Genomic DNA, 21,301 nt, shown 5'->3' with positions numbered 1-21,301 from the left:
AAATAAAGTACCAGTTACGCACTGGGGTCGATGTAATTGACTTAATCCATTTGTCTGTCCTTGTTTGTCCCCTCTATGTCTAGCCCCTTGTGGGCAATAAAGAAATATATATTGGCCAATAATCTAGAATATTACTGCGTACTGGTACTTTTAATGGACCCCCTGGGGAAGATGAAAAACGAAGTCATCACAAAATCTGGTGGGAAAGTGGGGAGGGGGGTTTGAAGAACGATAAAGGGACGCGACTGAGGTGATCTTATATATATATCTAAAAGCAATATTGGACTATAATAATTTCCCGATTGCCGTTACACCGGTTTGTTGACGTGTTCTCGTTGTTTTTTCGTCATATTTGGACTTCCGTATATTTTGTTACAGCTGTCGGCTCCACTGTCGTCGTCACTATGATGGTTTGGTGGTGGTGGCTGGTATCCAACTCACCGTTATAGTAAAGTCGGTCGGTAGGCCTGCTGGTCACCACATTTATTTCAATTATTAGTTTTTTTGGTACTTCACGGGCAGCAGCAGCGTGGCTTATGTGGATTTATTTATTCGTTTAGACAATTTATTTACCGGTCGGTGTCACTACTGTGAAACGTAACTGAAAATTAGTAGTACCAATTAGCCAAAATACCCCCCCCCCAAATATCTGTCATACTTTTATTATTGCATTCTTATATATTCATTTACCGTCTCTTCTACATCTGGAATCCTAAAAAATCATTTATGGTAAGTTATTTTTAAAAAAAATATTCTAATTCTTCCTTCCTTCCATATAAATTCATTTGACTGAGTACAAACCAAAATAATTCATTAGAATTTAGGAAAGTATTTTATATACATATATATATGCATGTATATATACATGTAGATGTAGGTACGTACATATATATGTTTGTATGTATGCATATATTTTATTTATTACACTATATATATATATATATATATATATATATGTATGTAGGTCCCGGGTTGAGTCGGGGTTAACCACAGTAAATAAGGTACTCAATACATAGCAGAGTAAAGTAATTTATTTTATAGAAGGAGCTTCTACAGTCCTGTAGAAGCTCCTTCTATAAAATAAATATATATATATATATATATTATATACTAAGTAATTAAGGGTTTAGCAACGATTTGCCTCATCACACACCGAATTTAGAAATAGCAGTCAAAGAGTTTTGGCTATTCTTTCTACTTAAAAGGGAGATCCCAGTAAAACCACAGCGCACACATATATATATATGTGTGTGTGTGTGTGTCAAAAAGACTTTATGATTGGTAAATGAAGATTTAAAAAAAAAATATTAGCCATTTAGTAGTAATTGATGTTTTGATGTTTTTCTTTAACAAGCGCAGGAAGCTAAGAAACACACATATTGAAAAATTAAACAGTCGTTGAATTCGTTAAGAAGAAAAAATATTTCTTCTTCACACAGATGTATACCTTTATTCAATGATCCCACCCCCTTTTTTAATAATCTGATATTTCGAAAATTTAAGAACTGCTCAAAAGCAAAATGATATCCCATCCTTAAATACCTGTATTTTTCTCATATGTGTCAGGTTTTTAATTTCAAAATATCACGACAGACCTCTCTGAAAATTCCAGAGTCCTATTGACAACTTGGCAGAACATATGCAATGTTTAAACGGAACAAGGACCATGCTGTTATGGTTGGTAGTCTATTGTATGCATTGTTTATACAATGGGGAAGACAAATTTTGATACATTGGATGAACAATATCATATACAAATTCTCCTTAACGAAAGCCTCCCCCTTAAATGTCTCATGCTATTAGCTTTAGCAATGCTATACAACATTGTTTAATCGCAAGGTCAGCCTTGTCAATATATGATTAAAAGCATTCTATAGCAGTGAATGTGTCTCTCTCGTAAGACTTTTTATCAGGCTACTCTGTCTAATGTCTACTGCCTTCTCTTTTTTTTTTTTTTTATATATATTATATATAGAGATTACTTTACAAGACAACGAAGCGTAAATTGTGATAGTTAACTTCTATTTCTAGCAGATTGAGCGAACAGGTAAAGCCTCTCAGTGGATGATGCCGCAATGAACTTTTATGCGAATCATTCACGTTTTGATGTTTCTGAAAGCATGTGTGTACACACACACACTGTATGTGTATATATATATATATATATATATATATAGTACTAAGTAATTAAGGGTTTAGCAACGATTTGCCTCACCACACACCGAATTTAGAAATAGCAGTCAAAGAGTTATGGCTATTCTTTCTACTTAAAAGGAGATCCCAGTAAAACCACAGCACTTAAAAGGCTTTTATATATATATATATATATTATATATATATATATATATACTAAGTAATTAAGGGTTTAGCAACGATTTGCCTCACCACACACCGAATTTAGAAATAGCAGTCAAGGAGTTTTGGCTATTCTTTCTACTTAAAAGGGAGATCCCAGTAAAACCACAGCACACACATATATATATATGTGTGTGTGTCAAAAAGACTTTATGATTGGTAAATGAAGATTTAAAAAAAAAATATTAGCCATTTAGTAGTAATTGATGTTTTGATGTTTTTCTTTAACAAGCGCAGGAAGCTAAGAAACACACATATTGAAAAATTAAACAGTCGTTAAGAAGAAAAATATTTCTTCGTTACACAGATGTATACCTTTATTCAATGATCCCACCCCATTTTTTTAATCTGATATTTCGAAAAATTTCAGAACTGCTCAAAAGCAAAATGATATATCCCATCCTTAAATACCTGTATTTTTCTCATATGTGTCAGGTTTTTAATTTCAAAATATCACGACAGACCTCTCTGAAATTCCAGAGTCCTATTGACAACTTGGATGAACATATGCAATGTTTAAACGGAACAAGGACCATGCTGTTATGGTTGGTAGTCTATTGTATGCATTGTTTATACAATGGGGAAGACAAATTTTGATACATTGGATGAACAATATCATATACAAATTCTCCTTAACGAAAGCCTCCCCCTTAAATGTCTCATGCTATTAGCTTTAGCAATGCTATACAACATTGTTTAATCGCAAGGTCAGCCTTGTCAATATATGATTAAAAGCATTCTATAGCAGTGAATGTGTCTCTCTCGTAAGACTTTTTATCAGGCTACTCTGTCTAATGTCTACTGCCTTCTTTTTTTTTTTTTTTTATATATATTATATATAGAGATTACTTTACAAGACAACGAAGCGTAAATTGTGATAGTTAACTTCTATTTCTAGCAGATTGAGCGAACAGGTAAAGCCTCTCAGTGGATGATGCCGCAATGAACTTTTATGCGAATCATTCACGTTTTGATGTTTCTGAAAGCATGTGTGTACACACACACACTGTATGTGTATATATATATATATATAGTACTAAGTAATTAAGGGTTTAGCAACGATTTGCCTCACCACACACACCGAATTTAGAAATAGCAGTCAAAGAGTTATGGCTATTCTTTCTACTTAAAAGGAGATCCCAGTAAAACCACAGCACTTAAAAGGCTTTTATATATATATATATATATATATATATATATATATATATATATATATATGTGTGTGTGTGTGTGTAAAATGCACTCGCTGACATTAAAGCCATTCTAAGCAACCAGGCTTGTAATTACACATAGATATATACTGTGAATTGCTAGTAACTGTGTTGGAAATGTCACACGAAGGAAGAGTTTGGATGCTATTAAAAACGTAATAGAAAGGATTGAATATCAATAGTTCGTGTGTTTAGGAGAGGGAGATATATGACTCTATCAAAAGGTACCCCCTCTTTTTCGCCTCTGTTTCTTTGATGCGGTAATTAAGACTATTTGTTGGCTTTGAAAGAAGAAGAAGAAAAAAAATTTGTTCTCTGGGTATCTTTATAGTGCTCCACGTTTATCATCACATTGCGACTCATTGTTGACAGCTTTTGTGTGTATACACGACGAATACATATACACTCACTCGCGCACCGAGCTATGCATGCATTACTATTACATGTGTGCCCCTCTCCCCCCCCCACACACTTAAACGTGGTTGTTTAGCCCCGAGTCAACGCTAATCGAGCAGGCCTATGATCATAGGCATTCCAGCAATGTCCAAGACCATCCTATCGCTTTTAGGAGTATACTATAGGAATACACTATCCATTGTGTTCTTTCCTTACTCACTACGATAGGGTGTGCTTTGAGGAAGATTAGGCTGCTGTTTCTAGCAGATAGGATAACGATGTCGAGGCTTCCTCGTTGGCTCACTCATAACATATGTTGTGTTTACAGGTATTGTTGTACTTATTTATAAGGGTTTATCTTTCGCTTTTATTGATTCACACATTCTTCCCTTTAAACTTTAGCTACACACATATTATCTATTTATATACGCACACACATATATACACACAGTTACCCTTTCTCCATAAAAAAAATCTTTATCTCGTTTCTCAAAATACTATCTCGCGCTTTGGTGTGTGTGTATGTATATATATATATATACATATATATTGTGTGGTGTGTATGTATATATATATACATATATATTGTGTGGTGTGTATGTATATATATATATACATATATACACATATATTGTGTGGTGTGTATGTATATATATATATATATACATATATACACACATATATTGTGTGGTGTGTATGTATATATATATATTATATATATATACACATATATTGTGTGGTGTGCATGTATATATATATACATATATACACATATATATTGTGTGGTGTGTATCACTCTTCATACATACATACATATATGTGATAAATTAAGTCAATATCAATACTTTTATTTTATTCATGTGTATACTGGAAAAAGAATTGTTTCATAGATTTGTGTGTTCCGTGTTCACTTCATACCGACTTGGACACTGTTATTTTTTTTTTTTATTCCATATTTCTTACACAAAGTAATTTTTTCACCATCTTCCTAAACGATCCAGTCATCATCACACACCCATCCATCTCCCATCTTTATATCCCTTTAACAATCTATTAAAGCCATGCTGTATATATATATATATATATATATATATATATATATATATATATACTAGCCACACACATACACACACGCAGTTTATTTATTTTAGTCTATTATATTTTCTTTCTTTTTCTTTATTTTTGGCAGCTCACATGTATATGGTTTGTGCCATACTGGAACATAATTATTAGCAACATGGTGGTGACTAAGAGAGGAAGGAGTCAGCCAACTTGATATTGATCCTACTCCTTTTTTTCCCCTTTTTTTTTTTTTGCTTTTGTTATTACTATCCCCTACAAAACGTCTTCAAGATTGCTTCCTGTAAGAATTCCTCCTAAAAGTAATAGCTACAGTGCCATAAACTGACATAATTCCAATGTAGTTTAGACACACACACACACATACATACACTATATATTGTATAAATATTTACACATCTACACACTTACACACATACATATAACACACACACACACAAAATGTACATGCCTATATATCTCTCTAGAAGTACGTAGATAAACATATATATATATATAGACTATAGCGGATGTGTTTCAGAGTTTTCATAAATGATTTGAAGTATTTCACTTAGACAAATAGAAATCTATTTTACTTGGCATATTATAATCTATCCTTTGTTTTCCTTTTTGGCAATAAATGTATAGACAACAAATAATATATATATATATATAAATATTCACGCACTGTATTCAATATCTTGTGTGGATGAAGTGCGCTGATATACTACACATCAGCGACAATTAAAAAACACCGATATTTAAATTTAAATCCAACATATATATATGTGTGTATATGCTTTTGATATTTGAATATAAAACACACATAGATACATACGTATATACACGTATATACACAAGCGATATTTGATGTTGGGAATGAAATACACGTATCTGCACTGACTCTTTTGTATCTATGATAGAAACACATTTTCATGGATATTTTTATAAATAACCTCTGCTATTTAGTCCGTTGGGTATTTCCACCTCATGGGGTAATTCTTGTGTAAGCGGTAGTTGTAGAAATAACAATATAATTATAATACCACTAACCAGCAACGTCAGTGTGTAAATATAAAGAATTGAAAAAATACAAATAAGGGGTATTTATTTACTTGTTGACTTATTTGTCTTCACTCACACGACTTTTCCCATTGTTGAATTATTGGGGAAAGGATATTTACTCAACATTTTAAAATAGAATCGGTTCACAGGGGTGGTTTTAGTTAGTGTGTAAAGCAAAGGAAAGTAAACTAATAATTTTTGTTTGTTTTTCTTAGAATCGTTCAGCATTGAGAAATTCTCACACACACCCTTTCTTGTAAAACAGTAAACATAATAAGATATACTTACATTAACCAGAAAATACTATAAATTAAAAACAGTTGAAAAAATGAAAAAAAAGGAGGAATAAAGAAAAAAGGATAGCAATTTAATTAGAAATATATTAAAAAAAAAAAACATTGCCTACTAAGCACCTGTTAAGCCCTTCCTTAAGAGTTTGGTCCTTGTTTCAGTCCCGACTGTAGTCTGGACTAGCTTTTGACATGGGCTTTCTCTTTTCAAAACTGTGGAGTTTATTCACCAACGAAGGTATGTACACATCTTATTTCTGATATTTTTCTCTAAATTAAATTCTTGTCTTCATTGTATTGTTGTTGATGTTTTGATGTTTAGCTCCCATGTCAACCTGATTGAGCAGACCCCCCCCCCCATGATCAAAAACGTTCCATTGGTGACTTTCCCGTTTTGTTTTCAGGTAATGTTTTATGGAGAACGTTATCCGTTTTATTTAAAGAATATCGTGCTATTTGTAAGAGATCTGGCTGCTATTCCTAGCAGGTGGAGCGACTATGCAGAGACACCCCCCCGTTAGCTTGAGAATAACTATGTTTTGCTTACTGGTGTTGTATATATTTTTAATAATAATAATGATTTTTGATATATACGCAAGGCCAGCTATCTTGAGGGGAGAGGTTTTGTTGATACCATCGACCCCAGGAGGACGAAAGCAAAGTTGACCGTAGCAGGATTTGAACTCGGTAAATAGTCAGAAAGTAATAATAATTAATGTTAAAACTGAAGAGGAGGATGGTTTGGATTATAATTGATACTATTTTCACAATTAATTTAAGGAAGGGGAAAACCAATTTGGCAGGTTAAGGGTATATCAAATGTCAGCTCAAGAGATTTGAACTCAGAACATTGCAGGTACTAAACCAGTGATTCCTAAAATTTTTCAGACTGCTGTCCCCTTGGCAACCAGGCCACATTCCTGGCGTCCCACCCCTCACTCATCACCACAAACATAGACCACTTTCTGCAGCAGATTCACTACTGTATTTCACAAATAAAACTTAACCTAATTAATTTATTATTTTTTTTTTTTATATCCATCACTCACTTTTGGCCATCCCATATCACCCCACTCTGGGAACCACTGCACTAAACCATATTACATAAGTCATCAAATTAGGCCTCCTCTCTTTCTGTGTTGTATAGACTTGAACCGTGATAATGGTGATGGCATTGACCGAGTTGAGTGACTGATTGACTTGCTGTATATATTGCTACTTATTCCATGAATAAATAGATAGGAAGACCAAATTGATTTAGTAAGAATTAAATTTAGAGTCTGGCGGGGATGGCTGAGTTGTCAGAACAACTGTAAAGAAAGTATCAACTTCCGGCTCACTGTCACAGATACCATAACCATATATCATCTTGTGGTATACATTAATGGTAGAGGTTTTGTGTGTTATGGTGAAAGCTGAGTAACCTGTTATTCTTGTTAAGTATCTGAAATGGGGGAAACTCTATAATTTAGGTATATGTAATTTTAAACATGCATGGCTTTGTGGTTAAGAAGTTAGTTTTCCAACCACATCGTTTCAGGTTCAGTCTCACTGTGTGGAATTTTGGATAATTGCTTTCTACTATAGCCCCAGTGTGGAGGCACATGGCCTAGTGGTTAGAGCAGCGTACTCGCGGTCGAGGGATCACGGATTCGAATCTCAGACCGGGCGATGTGTGTGTTTATGAGCGAAACACCTAAGCTCCAAGCGGCTCCGGCTGAAGGTAATGGCGAAACTTCTGCTGACTCTTTCGCCACAACTTTCTCTCACTCTTTCCTCCTGCATCTGCAGCTCACCTGCGACGGACCAGTGTCCTGTCCAGGTGAGGAACCTATACGCCAAGGAAACCGGGAAACCGACCCTTATGAGTCAGGCATGGATCGAGAAGGAACAAACTATAGCCCTAGGCCAATCAGAACCTTGTGAGTGAATTTGATAGATGGAAACTGAGAGAAGCGTAATACATATTATATGCAAGTGTGTGTGTGTCTACTCGTCTTGACATTCATGGGATTGTTGTAAACTAATGTCATTAATTTGCAATATTCTGTGAAAACATGCCCGACCATAGGGAAATATTGCCTTGCTTGGAAACAGGTAAGGTTTTGCAAACAGAAGGGCATCCAGCTGTTGAAAAGTCTACTTCAACAAATTCCATCCGACCCATGAAAATATGGAGAAGCAGATGTTATGATGATGAAGATGATGACATATATGCCCTGAAAGATGCTGTTATTTTTTGAGTAAAATTTTCTCATGTTTTTAATTATTTTTCTGTGTTAGTATGAATGTTTTATTTTTTTTCTTAAACAGCTTAGTCAAAGAAATAAGAGCAGCTCCCATGACATTTTTTCAGGGCCTCTGATACTGGAGGTAAGGAAGGTGTGAGAAAGTTCTCAAACCAGAGCCCCTGGATCAAAGGTGTGTAACAGTGTTGTCTGCTAAAGATAGATAGGAATGTTAAACCAAGTTATAGATGAAGTCTACAATCTTTAAACACCAACGGTCTTATTGACCAATTTCCAGCTTGTGAATTTCATTTGCCACCCTTTATTTGCCCTCCTCCATCTAAGGCTATAATAGAACATACATGTTGAAGGAACTGCACAGTAGAATTGACCCTGAAATCATGCAGTTGAAATGCAAACTTTTTGACAACACAACCATGTTTGTGTCCTTTAGTTAGGGGTTATTGTTTGAGCAGTTGCCCCCATCACATTACTGCTAATGGATCCTAAGACTAACAGAATCAGCATAATGATTATAATAGTGTTTGATATAAGGAAGTTAGATCACTGACCTCTCAGCTATTGTGTGTCATAACCAAAATTATTCATTTGTTTTATTATTAGATAAACAAATCAATTATAATTCTAATCCCTTGTTAAATCGATTAAGCTCAAATATTTAATTGTTTGATTATCCTTGACTATATTTTAGCAAGTGTGAATGTCAAAGAAACACATAGCAAAGTACACCTAGTGGGAACTTTATGAAGTTATTTAATCTGCTAGAAATAGCAACTAAATTCCCTCACATCATATTATTGTCTTAAAAATAAGACACATTTGACAGTGTAGTCTAAGTTATACCAAAAAGAAAAAGAAATGGTTATGACTGGAATGTGTTTCGTGATTGTTTGCCCTGGGCTAAACAACAGCAAGAACAGGAGAAAGAGCCAGAAAAGACAAAGACTGAAGAAAGGAAGAACAGGTTTTAGGAACAAATTAGATACCCCTGCAGCTCAAAAATCTGCTAAAGGCACCCATGGACCCATGGGCTAGGTAGGATTGTTAAACCAGGTTACAAATTAAGTCTGTGATGTTAAAACAAGAACAGTCTCACTGACCAATATCCTTACTGTTTCTCATTTCTTTATTGCCCACAAGGGGCTAAACATAGAGGGGACAAACAAAAGGATTAAGTTGATTATATCGACCCCAGTGCGTAACTGGTACTTAATTTATCGACCCTGAAAGGCGAAGTCGACCTCGGCGGAATTTGAACTCAGAACGTAATGACAGATGAAATACCTATTTCTTTATTACCCACAAGGTGCTAAACATAGAGGAGACAAACATGGACAGACATAGGTATTAAGTTGATTATATCAACCCCAGTGCATAACTGGTACTTAATTTATCGACCCCGAAAGGATGAAAGGCAAAGTCGACCTCGACGGAATTTGAACTCAGAACATAACGACAGACGAAATACCGCTAAGCATTTCGCCCGGCGTGCTAACGTTTTTGCCAGTTCACCGCCTTATATCCTTACTGTTTCTGTCTGCCAAATTCCACTCACAAGGTTTTGGTTGACCAATGACTCTCGTAGAAAAGGCCATGTAGTAAGCTTGAAACTGAGACCCTACAGCTATGCAACACACATTTTTTTTAAAATTACAGAGCCATGTTTGTACCCTCCCAATGAGGGTTTTTGTTTGAACACTTCGGTTTTTATGGCTAATCATCTCATGTTTTCTCAGACATAATGTACCAAAGATTATGGACCTGTACCATGTAAAAGTGCCAGTGTCATGTAAGAAGCACTCAATACACTCTGTGAAGTGGTTGGCATTAGGAGAGACATCCAGCCATACAAACCTTTCCAAAACAGACAATTGGAACCTTGGCAGCTGTTCAGCTCCTGTCAGACTGTCCAACCCATACTAGCATGGAAAACACACTTTAAATGATGTTAATTACTACATTTATCTAATGCATTCTTTAATTTAATGGTAGGATGTTTTACTTTTTTGAAATCTAGTTGCTATTTTTAGCAACTCCATAGTCTCCCTCTTATTGTTACTGATAGTTGGCTAGGAATGAATGGAGTTCACTCGAAAATATCGCCTTGTTCATGATCTTAATAGATTGTAGCAACAACTTGGATGCAGTCTTTACAATCTGAGAGGTCGGCAAAGTTCAGCAATTTTTTTAAAGCTTAGTCAATGCCATTATATATACTTATAATTATGTATAAATAATAGAAACAATGTTATACAAAGAGTCACCTGTATTGTAAACTAGGTAGTTCACGAAGGAGTCTTACCCAACGACTGGCATAGCAGCACCCTAGTCAACTGCTATAAAGGTAAAGGTGATGCTTTAGATAGAAGTAACTGCAGGGGTATCAAACTGCTGGATCAGGTGATGACGGTTACGTAGAGGGTCATAGCCCAACTAATTTGGGAGAGAGTCTGCTTAGATGAGATACAGTATGATTTTGTGCCAGGTAGAAGCACCACTGATGCTATATTTTTGGTACAGCAACTGCAGGAGAACTACCTAGCTAAATATAAACCTCTATACTTGGCTTTTGTTGAGTTGGAGAAAGCCTTTGACAGGGTCCCCTGATCCCTTATCTGGTGGGCGATACAAAAACTGAAGATTGACGAGTGGTTAATAAGAGCTGTACAGGGATGCCGTTAATAAGGTAAGGGTGGCAATGAGTATAGTGAAGAATTCTGGGTAGAAGTAGGGATTCACCAAGGATCAGATCTCAACCCCCTCTTATTCATCATAGTCCTCCAGGTAATAACAGAGGAATTCAAGACAGGTTTCCCCTGGGAGCTCTTTTATGCTGATTACCTTGCTCTCATAGCAGAATTGCTACCAGAACTAGAGATGAAATTTCAGGTGTGGAAGCAAGGTTTAGGATCGAAGGGCCTTAGAATAAATGTTGCAAAAACCAAAGTCCTAGTAAGTAGGAAGGTGAACACATCACAAACCCCTTCATGTAGATGGCCCTGCTCGATCTGTAGAAAAGGTGTAGGTAGAAACTCCATAAGATGTACCTAGTTTAAGCTATGGACACATAAGAGGTGCAACAACATCAAAGGAAGGTTAACCGGGAAGATAGCTTTTGTTTGCGGTAGATTCAATAAACACCGCAGATGCTCAGGAAACTGATTCCATCACATGTCAGGGGAAGAAACTAGAAGTAGTTGATAGCTTCTACCAAGGCTGTAGTGGGGGTGGATGCTCAGAGCGTTGCCACTAGAATAAGAATGGTTTGGGCAAAGTTCAGAAAGCTCCTACCTCTACTGGTGACAAAAGGCCTTGTTCAGAGTGAAAGGTAGATTGTATGATGCATGTGTGCGAACTGTCATGCTACGCGGTAGTGAAACAGGAGTCGTGACTTGCTGAATACATGTGTAGGCTTGAAAGAAATGAAGCTAGCATGATCCGCTGGATGTGTCATGTCAGTGTGGACACACGAGAGAGTGTAAGCACCCTGAGAGAAATGGACATAAGAAGCATTGGCTGTGGTGTGCTAGAGAGACAACAGCGCTAGTCACGTACTGCATATGGATGAGGAGATATGCTGTGATTGAGAAAACCTGGCAAGTAAAGTGAGATCACTGCTGTAGCCTACACCAGTGTCACATAACAGCCCATTTAAAAAGTACTTTTGAATTGTCAGGTGACATGCTGTGTTTGAGAAGACCTATTGAGTCAAGTACAATCAAAATCAAATTACAATCAAAGGGAAATTGTAGTTGTGACTGATGCCAGTGCTGCCTGACTGGCTCCTATGCTGGTGGCACACAATAAGTACCATTCATGCATGGGTCATTGCCAGTGTCGTCTGACTGGCTCCCTGTGCCGGTGACACATAAAAAGCACCATCCCATCGATGCCAGCCCCACTCTATGACTGGCTCCTTTGCCAATAGCATAAAAAAAGCACCATCTGAATGTGGCTGATGCCAGTGCCACCTGACTAGCTGCTTCTATGCTGGTGGCATCTAAAAAGCACCCACTACACTCTCGGAGTGGTTGGCGTATATAGACATCTGCTTACATTTAAGATACTCTTCTTTAGTTATTCAAAATTCAGTGTGTAACATCCACATGTGTGTTTGCTGGATGATAAAAGATTATATTTTAAAATATAATTTATATTTTAAATTCTAATAACTTAAAATATAAATTGAATTTTTGCAGGATTTTTAAGATTGGTGGGACAGAGGTTAACATCAGACCAGAAATCTGACCTTAATGATTTGCAAACTAGTGGACTCCACTAAAGCTGTTCAAGGGAAAGATTGCAGTATTAAACCCCAGCGGGCCAATTGCCAAACACTCAAGAGTAGGTACAATACATTCAACAGGTTTTCATCTTCCCATTTATATTCATAATGAGTTGACATGAGACCAGAATAGAAGACCATTGCCCAAAGTAATGATATCCAAAACTACATGATCATGAAGCAAACTTTTTAACCAAGATCATACTCTTTCATAGGCACTGAATCTTATTGGCGCTTTCTATAATTGAAGAATTATGATTTCCATAGTATTAGTGGTAGCCACCATAATCCGTGAAGCAACTGTGAGGAATTTTATTGTTAGATTCAAAACCATATTTGGATGATATATACATATGTATTCTGTTAGGTAGAATCTGTTTTTGTGTTTTGTTAATTTTGAGAAAAATATTGCCAAATTTAAAATGAGATGGAAAAATCTCAAGGAGCTGTTACCTCTGAGTGTCTCTCTTCAAGTAAAGGGCAAAGAGTATATGATGCATTTGAGGGAGGAAATTCATCAAAAGCAATTGGATCTGTGGTGCATGAAGAATTAGATTCTTCACAACAGTGCACCCTGTCACCAAGCTTTCCTCCCTTGTGAGTTTCTTGCCAAAAACAACATTCACTAGATTTAGCACCTGCAGACTTTCATATCTCTTCCCCAAGATGGATGCCATTTTAATACTGTTGTCAAGATCCAGAGTGAATCACAGAAGATCCTTGACTCACTTAGGAAAAAATGACTTCCAGGATGGATTTCAAAAGTGGCAGGGATGCTGGGACCAGAGTATTGCTGCACAAAGTGATTATTTCAAAGGAGATGATGGTAAAACCTAGGTAAATGAGATATTTTTAAACTAGGCGTAGGAGTGGCGGTGTGGTAAGTAGCTTGCTTACGAACCACATGGTTCCAGGTTCAGTCCCACTGCGTGGCACCTTGGGTAAGTGTTTTCTACTATAGCCTCGGGCTGACCAAAGCCTTGTGAGTGGATTTGGTAGACGGAAACTGAAAGAAGCCCGTCGTATATATATATATGTGTGTGTTTGTCCCCCCAGCATCGCTTGACAACCGATGCTGGTGTTTTTACGTCCCCGTAACTTAGCGATTTGGCAAAAAAGAGTCTGATAGAATAAGTACTAGGCTTACAAAGAATAAGTCCTGGGGTCGATTTGCTCGACTAAAGGCGGTGCTCCAGCATGGCCACAGTCACATGACTGAAACAAGTAAAAGAGAGAGAAAGAGTCGGGGAACTTTTTGATACTATTTCATGTGTGTGAAGTGCAATATTGCATTGTAGAGAGACACAGAAACTGAATGTAGAGGATGTGTGAAGACTGCAGAGAAACTGGCACAAGCTTTCTATATTGAATGTGTAATGTCAGCATTCATGTGATGCATGTGTAGGAGGACAGGAGTATCAAGTTGTCCGAGTAGCATCCTGGAGAAGAGGAAGATGTGATAAAATCTAATATTGGGATGCTGGACTGCCATGAAAGAGCTGACAAAAGAGCACAGTATGTAGTGAGTTAGTGTGCTGGAGCAAATCTTTCTACTCCATGCCGGCATACATAAATAGATGTAAAATAATTTCAGCTTGGTTTTTATTGTTTAGTTTATATTTGTGGAAGTGCCATATGTAAGTGCCTCTTTGTCATCAGAAGAAGAACAGTGTTTGTGATCCTTTTCAGGGCCCCTAAAACTGGTGTGAGAAAGTTACCCTCAGACTAGTGACTTGTCCTGAATACTTGCAAAAGAGTCGGCTTCTAAAATTAGGATCATCAGATTGAGTCTGTTATCTAAGAACAGGAATGTTCCCTCTAATGAGCTTCTGCAAAGTTTCTCTCTACCAGACTGTATTCAGATGGCTACAGTCGTCCTGAGGGTGTGGTAAAAGGCACTTACTTAAAGTACTGCTCAGTACTGAAACCACCTTGTTGCAAAGCAAACTTCCTAACTACACAGCCATGTTCATTTCTCAAATTTGTATTTAGGAAACTACTTCTTTGCACATATGTTATGTTTCACCTAAGTTCATCAAAACCTATCTTCTTCCACCTCCTACTCTACAGTTGGCAAGTTTCATTTTATATATATGTGTGTGTGTGTGTGTACAAACCATCTTGGTAACACCCAAGAAGAGCTTTTCTGGTGGAAGAAAACCTTTAGTGGCTTCAGCAAAACTGTTTTATTTTAAATACCTGTAATCTGAACTTTAATTAAACTATGTTCATCCAGCAAATACATATGTTGGTAATTACAGATTGTGTAATTTGAAGAGGAGTAATTTAAATGTATGTAGAATGCATTTTATGTCCATTTATTTTTCCATACTAGCACCTGTTGGATGGCTCTTACTGTGTCTTGCCTCTTGTTGCTACCCTTCATCATCTGGCACTCACAGCCATGGAGCAAAGCCCCCCAATCTTTGTCGTTGTGTATCTCGTATTGTTTTTACATGTGGATGTTCTTCCTGTCAACTACTTTCCAGTTTAGACTAGTTACATCTTGTTTTACAAACACAAGACATTAACTGTGGCAGGAGTAAAAAGTTTCTCTTTTCCCGTACAAGTTTTTATTCAGAATCCCTACTCTTTTAGGTTGCTATTTATATGTTGTTGGAAGCACTCCGTCGGTTACGACGACGAGGGTTCCGGTTGATCCGAATCAAAGGAACAGCCTGCTCGTGAAATTAACGTGTAAGTGGCTGAGCACTCCACAGACACGTGTACCCTTAATGTAGTTCTCGGGGATATTCAGCGTGACACAGAGAGTGACAAGGCTGGCCCTTTGAAATACAGGTCCAACAGAAACAGGAAGTAAGAGTGAGAGAAAGTTGTGGTGAAAGAGTACAGCAGGGATCACCACCATCCCCTGCCGGAGCCCCGTGGAGCTTTTTTAAGTGTTTTCGCTCAATAAACACTCACAACGCCCGGTCTGGGAATCGAAACCGCGATCCTATGACCGCGAGTCTGCTGCCCTAACCACTGGGCCTTTGCGCCTCCACTTATTTATATGTATTTATGGGCAGAAAAGAAAACTGGATTTACCACTGGTAATGATCTTTAGGTTATGAGTGTCAATGTACCCCAAAATAATACTGGTTTATTTACTTTCCACTTTTAATCTATTTTTATAGAACAGACAAACACCAGCAAGTACTTTGAACTATGATCTTTTGTGACATATTAATCAATTGCAAACAACACCTCTCTCAACGCAAGCATTTAGATGCAGCCTTGATTGTGTGGTTAAGAAGTTTGCTTCTTGTTCACATGGTCTCAGGTACAGTTCTACTTCGTGACACCTCAGGCAAACGTCTCTTACTGTAACCTCAGGCCTTGTGAGTAGGTCTGGTAGGCCAAAACTGAAAGGATCCCCGTCAAGTGTTTGTGTGTCCTTATCTTGACATCATGCTTTATTTGTAAAAGAACATCGGACAAGTGGTGGTGTTTGTTTCACATCTTCTATGAAAACATGTCTGGCCAGGGGGAAATATTACTTTGCTTAGTAACAGGTGAGGGTAGGTGACAGGAAAAGCCTCTGGCTACAGAAAAATTTGCCTCAGTGACTTTTGTCTGACTCGTGCAAGCATAGAAAAGTGAACATTAAAATGATGATACATCATCATCATCATCGTTTAACGTCCGTTTTCCATGCTAGCATGGGTTGGACGGTTCAACTGGGGTCTGGGAAGCCAGAAGGTTGCGCCAGGCCCAGTCTGATCTGGCAGTGTTTCTACAGCTGGATGCCCTTCCTAACGCCAACCACTCTGAGAGTGTAGTGGGTGCTTTTTATGTGCCACCTGCATATATAGCATTTCTTTTTGTATGACCCGTCCCACCTAACCAAATTGGGATGGCTTTTACTAAATTAAACATTCTCTATACAGTTGGATAATTCTGTTATTGCTTATCTTAATTCTGCTATGATGTATATAACAGCATATGTTTGTAAGAAAGACATGAAGTGGAGTCCATGTCTTCTCTAGGGAAGCATATGTCTCAATCTGTAGTAAGGCTTGTTACAAGAAATATGTGCCCTGAGTAAATCTTCACTAAAATAATTGCATGCAGTGGATTTGAGTGAATTTGATATATGAACTTGTGATCCACTAGCTTATATATTGTGGCAATATGGTCATGTTTTATTATTTTTATTTTGTGTGCTTTTGTTTTTTTTAAATATCTAAGACTGCTGTTACACACAAACAGTGATTCTGCGACTCCTCATACTTTTACATCCAATTTTTTCCATGTTTGCATGGGTTGGACAGGTCTTCTCCAACTTTGTCTCTACTTGTTAAGGACACTCATCATCTCCTTTATGAGGTTCACATCCTGAGATCAGTTTTTCACCTCTCATCCCTATATTTTCCTTGGTCTTCTGCAGATTCCTTCCACCTGGATCTCTTAGCAATTCTTTCTCCATCTGTCATCCTTCATACACATCATATGTTTGTACCAGTACAATCTTCCTTCTTGTACACTATATCTGATTTCTCTTATAACCTAATTTTTCTCTTTTGTACTCTATTTTACATGCAGAGCGTTCTTGCATTATCTTTTTCCTAGCCTTTGTACATCATCTGTATTCGATGCTCGTGTAATATTGTGCTACATACACAATCATCATATGATCCACTCTTTACACAGAGAGAAGGTGTCTTTGTTGCTAGCATAGGTAACAGCTTCCTGAAACTTTTCCACCCAGCTCTTTATTCTGGCCACTAATTCTTTCAGAGCACCCACTTCCACTGCTTATTAGGCCACCTAGTTTAGAGAAGCTATCAGTCATCATTTTTCAGGAGCCTTTTGAATATTTCAAAGAAATCATTTCGAAAATTGCTCTGACTGTTCTTGTGCATCTGTTAACCTATCTGTGATCCCGCTATACATCTTCTTCAGGCAATTGTTTTCACTGGGTACATTTTATGGAATTCCTACCCATTTCTTTCTTGCAATTCAAATATGCTGACTTTTTGCCTGGCAATAGAGATCTGAACTGTTTCCTGCTAACTGAAACTTTTATTTTTGCTAGATTTGCAGTTTTATACCTCCGAAGATACTACTTTTCAAGGCATCTCCATTGTCATTGTTAGTCAGAGGTGTGACAACACCCCTACTACCTGATTGATTCTGTGAGTGACTATAGTGCTCTCCCTATTTCACTGAATATTTTCAGCATCTTAATAACTATCCTTGGTGGACAGTTTATTTTACCAGTTTTCATGTTCTTTTTGACTATACAGCTGTCAGTTTCACTAACTAGTCCTTTTGAATGGAATGTACTTGAGACAGTGCCCCTCTCTTGCTCTCATTCATTCTACTCATTCAGCTTCCTCTCTGGACATTTGCAAGCTCCTTCTTAATACTTATTTCAAATTTTGTCTCAAGGCCAGCAAGTTCAGAAAACGGGATTTTTTTTTTAAAGCATAAATGTATTCACAGGGAGAAAAATACAGAAAAACAGCAAAACATCAACACATGTGAGTGACAAAGAAACAAGGGAGGTGGTCATAGGTACTTATTTCATTGATGTCCGAAAGGATAAGTTGACCTTGGTGGAATTTGAACTTTGAATGTAAAGACAAATGAAATGCTGCTAAGCATTTTATCTGGCATATTAATAATTCTGCCAGCTCACCACTTTGCTTCTTAATATTGGTGAGAGTAAGTGTGCTGCTGTCATTCAATATGCACTTTTCCTTGATGTCTTGATTTATAGTGACAGCCTACTTAGCTATCGAGAACATCTCATGTTTCTGGTATTCTTACTGCCAGACATTGACCAACTTACTTTCAGCTACCCCCAGAATTAAACCTGATGCATAGTTTCTTTTCTGCCTACTTGATATCGTTCCTTGTTCTCCTCTTCTAATATTTCCAGACCTGTCTAATAGCTTTTATGGCTTTATCTACTATCTCATTCTACCACCATATCACCCTCAGTCTGGCTGGTACATTAGTCCAACCTTACATCTGTGTATTCTATGTTGTCTTGTGGAACCTATCAGTTGTTACATGTTATGTCTTTAACTCTTCCTTGAAGCATGTATTTAGAATCCTTCTAAACCTATGTTTAGCAAAACAATCATTGAGTTTCCACACTTCTTTTCTCCAGATTGCCTTGTGTTTGAAAATGATTCAAATGTTTGATATAATGCCTCAAGATGAAGTAGTGATGTCTAGCATTCCAGGTGGAACCCTTTATCAGAGAAGAAAGACCAACAACCTATAGTTTCTAAATGTATAATTTGAGACTGGATTCAAACTAGGAACCTTTTGTACATATCCTTAGAAACTTCATACCTATGCCAGTGACTTAGTTGATGTTTAGAAATAATGGTTCCTAGTTTGAAACCTTCCTGGTATTATTGACACATTCACAGATAAGACATCTGACTGACTGGCATCCGTGTTGGTGACACGTAAAAAGCACCAACCGATCGTGGCCGTTTGCCAGCTTCCTTTGGCCTCTGTGCTGGTGGCATGTAAAAAGCACCCACTACAGTCACAGAGTGGTTGGCGTTAGGAAGGGCATCCAGCTGTAGAAACACTGCCAGATCAGACTGGAGCCTGGCGCATCCTCCTGGCTTCCCAGACCCTGGTCAAACCATCCAACCCATGCTACCATGGAAAATGGACGTTAAATGACGATGATGATGATAAATAGAAACCATGCCAAAGCAGATATTGGAACACAATGTAATCTTTGGAACCATCGGATCCTGTCAAACTGTCCAGCCTGTACCAGCATAGAACATGAACATTAAATGATGATACCACACAGACACACACACACACACTAACTGAAGCATGTATAAAGCTGTAAATAATAGCATGTAAATATTAGGTTGAAATTCTCTTTTGGATAGAAAATGTCAAAGGCTGTCTGTGGGACTCAAACCATATCTATTATATAAAATCCATTCTGTGTGTGTGTGTGTGTGTGTCTTCTAGGGTCTCGGGCATCTTCCATCCGATTGTGCTCAAATTTGATATGTAGATATCGAAGGTATCAGGGCATGTATAAGTCTTGAAAAAATTATAAAAATCAATTCCAGGTGAGAATGCAATCGATAAAGCCGTGGGAATGTGCATTTGCACGTGCAAATACATCGGCTGTTGCGATCGATACTACGCATACGTGAGAAAAATGCACGTGCAGTTTGTGCAAAAAAAGCCAGCTGGCTTGAAATAATGCCACAAAATGGGATGGTCAGTCAAGTTGTTTTGAGAAAATTTAGTTTAAATGTTAGACAACTCAGCACTGTCCATTGGACTGGGGAGCGTTTTGCTCATCTCCTATATACATGACAAGGTTTTCTACTGTTGGACCAAAGCAATCCTTCAAAGTTCTCTATTTTAGGAACTTTATTCTTACCAGCAAGAATTGCATGTTGATGTCATAAGAATTTTATGAACTTTTGAGGGGATGTTAATTCTTTTTTGGAATATTGGATCTTGAAGTGCATATAAAACTATAAATAATAGCATAAGAGCTGGTGCTGTTAGATGAGAACGACCACCGGATTGTGACTAAGACCCCCTCTGGTTAAGAACGATCACTGGATTGTGCCTAGAAAGTTCCCCTCTGAGGCGCAAGTCTGGGCAAGGTTGTTCATGCAGTCGCTCATGCATGCCAGTCTCTCTTCTTCATTCCACAAATGTTATCCAAGGGAAAGGCAAAGGCTGAGGGACCTGGAACAATGTCAAATAAAGTGTCTTGCTCAAGAACACAACACAAGGCCCAGTCCAGGAATTGAACTTACTACCTCATGATTGTGAGCCTGACACTCTAACCATAAAAATTACAAGTGGAGCTTACAGTTAGCTCCTCTTGTTCCTACACTGAGCTATACAAAGAAATGATGAGCCATAAAGATCAAACAAATTTTGGTTAAAGTTCTTCACTCCCTTCAAGGAATTGATGATGAACTATAAAATAGGAAATAGTCTCCTACATCCTCCTAGCAAGGCTCATTCCACCATTTCTAATACTTCTCACATTGTTATCAACATCTTTTGTGGGTAAGAACATACCCTATTATGATATTAAAATTTTTGTTGAGTCCTTAGCGTATTTTTCTTCAAATGTTTTTATGTGAACATCTTGTACTGTGTATGATTAAAAATTATTTCCTGCTGAAGCCCTGGGCCGACCAAAACCTATTTTAAGTTCAACCTTTAAAACAAATTAATGTAGCTGGCTGTGTGGTAAGAAGCTTGCTTCCCAACTACATGGTTCTGGGTTCAGTCCCACTGCATGGCAACTTGGATAAGTGTTTTCTACTATAGCCTTGGGCTGACCAAAGCCTTGAGAGTAGATTTAGTAGACAGAAACTGAAAGAAACCCGTTGTGTGTGTGTGTGTGTGTATATATATATATAT

At 37.4% G+C, this 21,301-nt stretch overlaps 1 protein-coding gene across 4 annotated transcripts in view; it reads left to right on the top strand.

Annotated features, from left to right (window-relative positions):
* Positions 1–343: 343 nt before the first annotated feature.
* The window catches only part of LOC115209032 (ADP-ribosylation factor-like protein 5B), a 147,938-nt gene continuing 126,980 nt past the window's right edge, over positions 344–21,301 (top strand). For 3 of the 4 annotated variants that reach the window (XR_003881308.2, XR_004997285.1, XM_029777123.2), the window contains exons 1-2: positions 344–729; positions 5,152–6,614. Coding sequence is in view for 2 of the 4 variants with exons in the window: in XM_029777123.2 (XP_029632983.1) it covers positions 6,569–6,614 (46 nt within the window). In the remaining 2 variants the exon portion in view is untranslated. Of the gene's footprint in view, positions 730–4,050; positions 4,291–5,151; positions 6,615–21,301 lie in introns of those variants that run through there. The other variant, XM_036499123.1, reaches the window with a different exon arrangement.

Source organism: Octopus sinensis, linkage group LG1 (assembly GCF_006345805.1).
Source record: "Octopus sinensis linkage group LG1, ASM634580v1, whole genome shotgun sequence".
Lineage (NCBI taxonomy): Eukaryota > Metazoa > Mollusca > Cephalopoda > Octopoda > Octopodidae > Octopus > Octopus sinensis.
The sequence above is the reverse complement of the archived record's forward strand: the minus strand, read 5'-3'. Positions and strand labels throughout refer to the sequence as shown.